We start from the raw sequence: 6,000 nt of genomic DNA on the forward strand, positions 1-6,000 counted from the left end.
ATACAGAGATCTAACCATTTTAAATCTGATTGGAAGTTAGGATGCATACCCATGAAATCAGTATGAAATGTTTAAAGGAGACTTAAAATGTGTGTGATAGAGGGGAGCAAGGACAAGACATGAAACTCTCCACATCCTGCTCAGCACCCTAGCACTCAGTAACAACACATAGTTGTTGGAGGGACAGATGAATAAATGTCCCAGACAAGGTTCTCTGATGGCTAATACTTTACAATTAGCTAACATCTATGCTAAAGTTGAGTGAATTGACACTTTGCACTGCATACTTAACAATGCTAGAGAACAACAATCATTAGGAAATTTATGCTGTGTTTTCTCATTGATTTAAAGTGTATCTTGGTATATTTAAAATTTAACTTACAATGTATGTTTTAAAAATAATCCACATACATTGTATAAAAATCAAAAGTACAAAAATACAGTAAAACCGGTTCCATATCATGTCTCGGATTGTCCCATTCTGCCCCCTGCTGGTCTTCAGATTATACTGCAGCTTACATATGTATCCAGAAGTATTTTAGAATATGCAAGCAAAAAGATGTAGATGTGAAGAATATTTTTTTATGTTTGTCTTGAGGATTTTCTTTATTTACATTTCAAAATGATATCCTCTTTCCTATTTTTCTCTCTGAAAAACCTCCAATTCACCCCCCCTACAACCCCCCCTCCACACACACACACCGCCCTGCTCCCCAACCCACCCACTCCTGCTTCCTGGCCCTGTCATTCCCCTGCACTGGGGCATAGAACCTTCATAAGACCAAGGGCTTCTCCTCCCATTGATGACTGACTAGGCCATCCTCTGCTACATATGCAGCTAGAGACACAAGTCCCACCATGTGATCTTCCGGTAGTATTATGTCCAATTTTCTGAGGAACTGCCAGACTGATTTCCAGAGTAGTTGTACCAGCTTGCAATCCCACCAACAATGGAGGAGTGTTCCTCTTTCTCCACATCCTCGCCAGCATCTGCTGTCCCCTGAGTTTTTGATCTGTGAAGAATATTTTTACTTAGTTATTTTTCAAATGTAAAATTAGTAACTATTTTGTTATCTCTAGATAGTAACCTTGTGAATAGATACCTCACAAACACTAAACTCTATTATATAAAACAGAGGAAAGAATTTTGTTTAATGATCAATTTTTGAGGGAAATAAGCATTTGCATGGTAAAATAATATGAGGCTATTCCAGACAGTGAAAATTGAATAATTAGAGGCCTATAGGCAGATCTTGTCTGAACTGTTCAGGAGAAAGTTGGGAGCCTGCCCACTTCAACAATAAGGCTTCTAACTGTGAAATAGAGAATGCAGTTGGGAAGACAAAGTGAGGGTAGATGGGTGTGAAGCATTGAATGTCTATTTGATGGATGATAAAAAATTGATGGGGAGGCAGTGGAGAGACAGTGTATCTATCTGATAAGATAATCATTAAGTAATTAGATGGTAGCAGCAGCCAATGATGAAAAGGACATGAAATGTTGAAGGGAGAAGGTGTGGTGTGGTGTGATGTGGTGGTGGTGGGGTGTGTGTGTTAAACTGACTTGAATGATTTATAGTAATTGCTTTGTTTCTGTGTTTGAATAAATTCAATCCATAGATAGTCTCACTACCCTCTCTCTTAACTGGCCTTAAATACCACACAAATCATTACAAAGTATTCCTCCATATTTGCTTTCCTTAGTCTCAGATTAGCTGCATGCCAGCCACATTCCTCCCCTGTTAGATGAGTCAAACTTTTTCCATAAAGGACCTCGATAATCTTCACTTTCCTCCATACAGTCTTCTGTGTGTTCAGTCCTAGTCCTCCTGCTCTGGCTCTGCTCATCTTATAACTTTTCTTTTAATATGCCAGATGGTTTTATTCTTTGGGCCTTTTCTCTCTGTGGAATGACAATCTCACTAATGCCAGTATGTCTGGATTCTTGAGTACGTATGCTCTAGTATTCTTCCTCAGAGGCCACTGTCCTGAGTCAGTTGGTACTTATCACACTACATCCAGCACATAAATCTTATAACCTACATCTTTTCTTTATCTGACATGCATCACGTTTATTACCTGCCATTCATAGATGAAAATTCCATGAGTTAGAAACTCAGTATTTCTATATATTGCTTTATAGTAAGTTCTTAGAATGCTGAGTGGAACAAATTAGGTGTTTGGCAGTAAATAAATAAATAAAATGAAGAAATAACTAGTTTTTACCCGGGCCACTGTAAGAGCCACCAAGACTAATCTTCATACACTCAATTTTTTGGCAGCCAGAAGATTCACAAACAAATGTCAAATCAGATATCATTTTAGCCAAGGAATTTGAAATAAAGTAGAAATAAAAGTGTTTTTATTCATGTTCATGTTGGGTGTCTCCAGCACCTTGAAGGAAGGTTAGGGGAAAGCAAGATCTGTCATTGGAAGTGAACTGATAGGTTGTATAGCAGATGTCAAAAAGAAAGGTGAACGTAGGGTGATTTCTCTTTGTGGTTCTTTCCTTGTCTCAGGTTTCAGTGAAAGCAGACACCAGCAGGAAACCCTTGCCAGACCAGCAGGATCACAAGGCGTCTCTGGACTCAATGCTGGGGGACTTGGAACAGGAACTACAAGATCTTGGGATTGCCACAGTCCCCAAGGGCTACTGTGCTTCCTGCCAGAAGCCAATTGCTGGGAAGGTGGGGTGATCTAGGATGTTAGGCCAATAGCATCTGTGTTTGTGGGTGTCCAAGGATGGCTCTTTCTATTTGTATTATAAGATGTTGGAGAATTTGTTATCAGTCACTGACTGCTTACAGTAATAGGAACTAAGTGTTTTATAAATATTTCTGCATTTAATACTTGAATCAACACATTAAGGAGGTTTTATTAGAGTACCATTTGCAAAAGCAATGAAGTCAAGAGCTCAGTGACATTGACTGGCAAGACCAAGATCTAGTAAGTAACAAGCAAGGGGAACATTTGAGTCCAGGACAGTCTAGCTTCCGAGTTTAAATTCCTAATCATTTTTGTTCACTGCCACTACTGAGATTACCTTTTATGCTGTTCCCTTTATTCAGACATTCTTGGATTTAAATTTAATCCATGCAATTTCAGCTAAATGTAACTTTAAATTAGAGATACTGGGACTTACTCTGAATCATTATCACCAAAACCATGATACAGGGCTTTCTGATCTGACTCCAGAAGGATGAGAAACAAGGAGCTCAGATCTGAGGAATAGAATCTGCTTGGCTTCTTGATCAGTCTTGTTATTATATCCCTTTTACTACCCTTTAAGCATGCATGGTCATAGATGGTCTTAGTGCAACCTAGGTCTGAGCCTTGTATATAACCCAGAGGTGTTGTCTATATGAAATGCAACATGCAGAGTGCCCTCTAGAGGTACATTCTGCTGCACTGCCATGTCAGGCTTTATGATGTTCCTAGGTGATCCATGCCCTGGGGCAATCCTGGCACCCAGAGCACTTTGTCTGCACTCACTGCAAGGAGGAGCTTGGTTCCAGTCCCTTCTTTGAGCGGAGTGGCCTGCCCTACTGCTCAAAAGACTACCATCACCTGTTCTCTCCACGCTGTGCCTACTGTGCTGCTCCCATCACAGATGTAAGTAAAGCCCCACTCTGACAGCTTTCATGCAGTGTTTGACCATGTATGAAGAGCCCTGGGCATGCTTTACAACTCTAAAGCCTTCTAATACCTCTCTGTGTTTCCTGTTCTAAGAAAGTGCTGACAGCAATGAACAAGACATGGCACCCAGAGCACTTCTTCTGCTCTCACTGTGGAGAGGTATTTGGTGCAGAAGGTAGGAGAAGGCTACAGCCAAGCACAAGGAAGGGAGATGGGAAGGCCTACAGCACTATTCCTTGGGGACTGCTGTCTGCTGAGTTTTGGTTCTCAGCACTGTCACTTACAAGTCTGTTTCATACCTAGATGCCATCTCTGTACCTTTCTCCAACATTACTAAGTTTTATTTATATTGATTTTTTTTAATTAAAGTGAAAATTCATCATTTAAAAACAGACTGTGGCCTCATTAGATAACTTGGTAGGTGAAGCATTTGCTGCACCAATATGAAGAAGGCCTGAGTCTGAATCCCTAGGACATGCTTAAGAGCTAGGCCTGGAGCACATGCCTGTGACAGCAGGTTTTCACCAGGGATGTGAGGGCTGGAGAATCCCTGGAAGCCTGAAGGCCAGCCAGCCTCATGCACACTCTGCAACCAAGAGGCTGTCTCAAGCATGGAAAGAGAGAACTGCCACCCAAGGTTGTCATGACCCATTTACATGTACACTGTACTCACACAAACATGCACCCAACCCATCCCCCACACAATGTGTCCGTATCACTTAAATACATGAAACCATTGTCTCCCCCTTGGAGTCAGCATTTGAGTTTCTTTCCTTTAGCTTAGTTTTCACTATCCTTATCACTAATTTACCTGATAGAATTGTGAGATCCTTTTCTTTTTTTTCTTTTTCCAATTTTTAATTAGGTATTTTCTTCATTTACATTTCAAATGTTATCCCAGGAGCCCCCTATACCCCACCCTCCTTGCTCCCCTACGCACCCACTCCCACTTCTTGGCCATGGTGTTCCCCTGTACTGAGGCATATAAAGTGTGCAAAACCAAGGGGCCTCTCTTCCCAATGATGACTGATTAGGCCATTTTCTGATACATATGCAGCTAGAGACATGAGCTCTGGGGGGTACTGGTTAGTTCATATTGTTGTTCCACCTATAGGGTTGCAGAACCCTTTAGCTCCCTAGGTACTTTCTCTAGCTCCTCCATTGGGGGCCCTGTGTTTCATCCAATAGCTGACTGTGAGCATCCACTTCTGTGTTTGCCAGGCACCGGCATAGCCTCAGGAGAGACAGCTATAACAGGGTCATTTCAGCAAAATCTTGCTGGCATATGCAATAGTGTCTGCATTTGGTGGCTGATTATGGGATGGATCCCTGAGTGGGGCAGTGTCTGGATGGTCCATCCTTTCGTCTCAGCTCCAAACTTTGTCTCTGTAACTCCTTCTATGGGAGTTTTGTTCCCAATTCTAAGAAGGGGGAAGTGTCCACACTTTGGTCTTTGGTCTTCTTGAGTTTCATGTGTTTTGAAAATTGTATCTTGGTTATTCTAAGTTTCTGGGCTAATATCCACTTATCAGTGAGTATATATCATGTGAGTTCTTTTGTGATTGGGTTACCTCAGACAGGATGATACCCTCCTGGTCCATCCATTTGCCTAGGAATTTCATAAATTCATTGTTTTTAATAGCTGAGTAGTACTCCAATGTGTAAATGTACCACATTTTCTGTATCCATTCCTCTGTTGAGGGACATCTAGGTTCTTTCCAGCTTCTGGCTGTTATAAATAAGGCTGCTATGAACATAGTGGAGCATGTGTCCTTCTTACCTGTTGGGATATCTTCTGGATATATGCCCAGGAGAGGTATTGCTGGATCCTCCGGTTGGACTATGTCCAATTTTCTGAGGAACCGCCAGACTGATTTCCAGAGTGGTTGTACAAGCTTGCAATCCCACCAACAATGGAGGAGTATTCCTCTTTCTCCACATCTTCACCAGCATCTGCTGTCACCTGAATTTTTGATCTTAGCCATTCTGACTGGTGTGAGGTGGAATCTCAAGGTTGTTTTGATTTGCATTTCCCTGATAATTGAGGATGTTGAACATTTTTTCAGGTGCTTCTCAGCCATTCAGTATTCCTCAGTTGAGAATTCTTTGTTTAGCTCTGTGCCTCATTTTTTAATGGGGTTATTTGATTTTCTGGAGTCCATCTTCTTGAGTTCTTTTTATATATTGGATATTAGTCCCCTATATGATTTAGGATTGGTAAAGATCCTTTCCCAATCCATTGGTGGCCTTTTTGTCTTATTAACAGTGTCTTTTGCCTTACAGAAGAAGCTTTGCAATTTTATGAGGTCCCATTTGTCAATTCTCGATCTTACAGCACAGGCCATTGCTGTTCTATTCAGGAATT

General features: G+C 41.2%; 1 protein-coding gene across 5 annotated transcripts in view; it reads left to right on the forward strand.

Moving 5' to 3' along the window:
* The window catches only part of Lpxn (leupaxin), a 35,856-nt gene that overhangs the window by 23,214 nt on the left and 6,642 nt on the right, over positions 1-6,000 (forward strand). For all 5 annotated transcript variants that reach the window (XM_029472791.1, XM_029472792.1, XM_021152552.2 and 2 more), the window contains 3 exons: positions 2,519-2,686; positions 3,438-3,611; positions 3,729-3,810. In XM_029472791.1, coding sequence (XP_029328651.1) covers positions 2,519-2,686; positions 3,438-3,611; positions 3,729-3,810 — 424 coding nt within the window. The remainder of the gene's footprint in view (positions 1-2,518; positions 2,687-3,437; positions 3,612-3,728; positions 3,811-6,000) is intronic.

This window comes from Mus caroli, chromosome 19 (genome assembly GCF_900094665.2).
Source record: "Mus caroli chromosome 19, CAROLI_EIJ_v1.1, whole genome shotgun sequence".
NCBI lineage: Eukaryota > Metazoa > Chordata > Mammalia > Rodentia > Muridae > Mus > Mus caroli.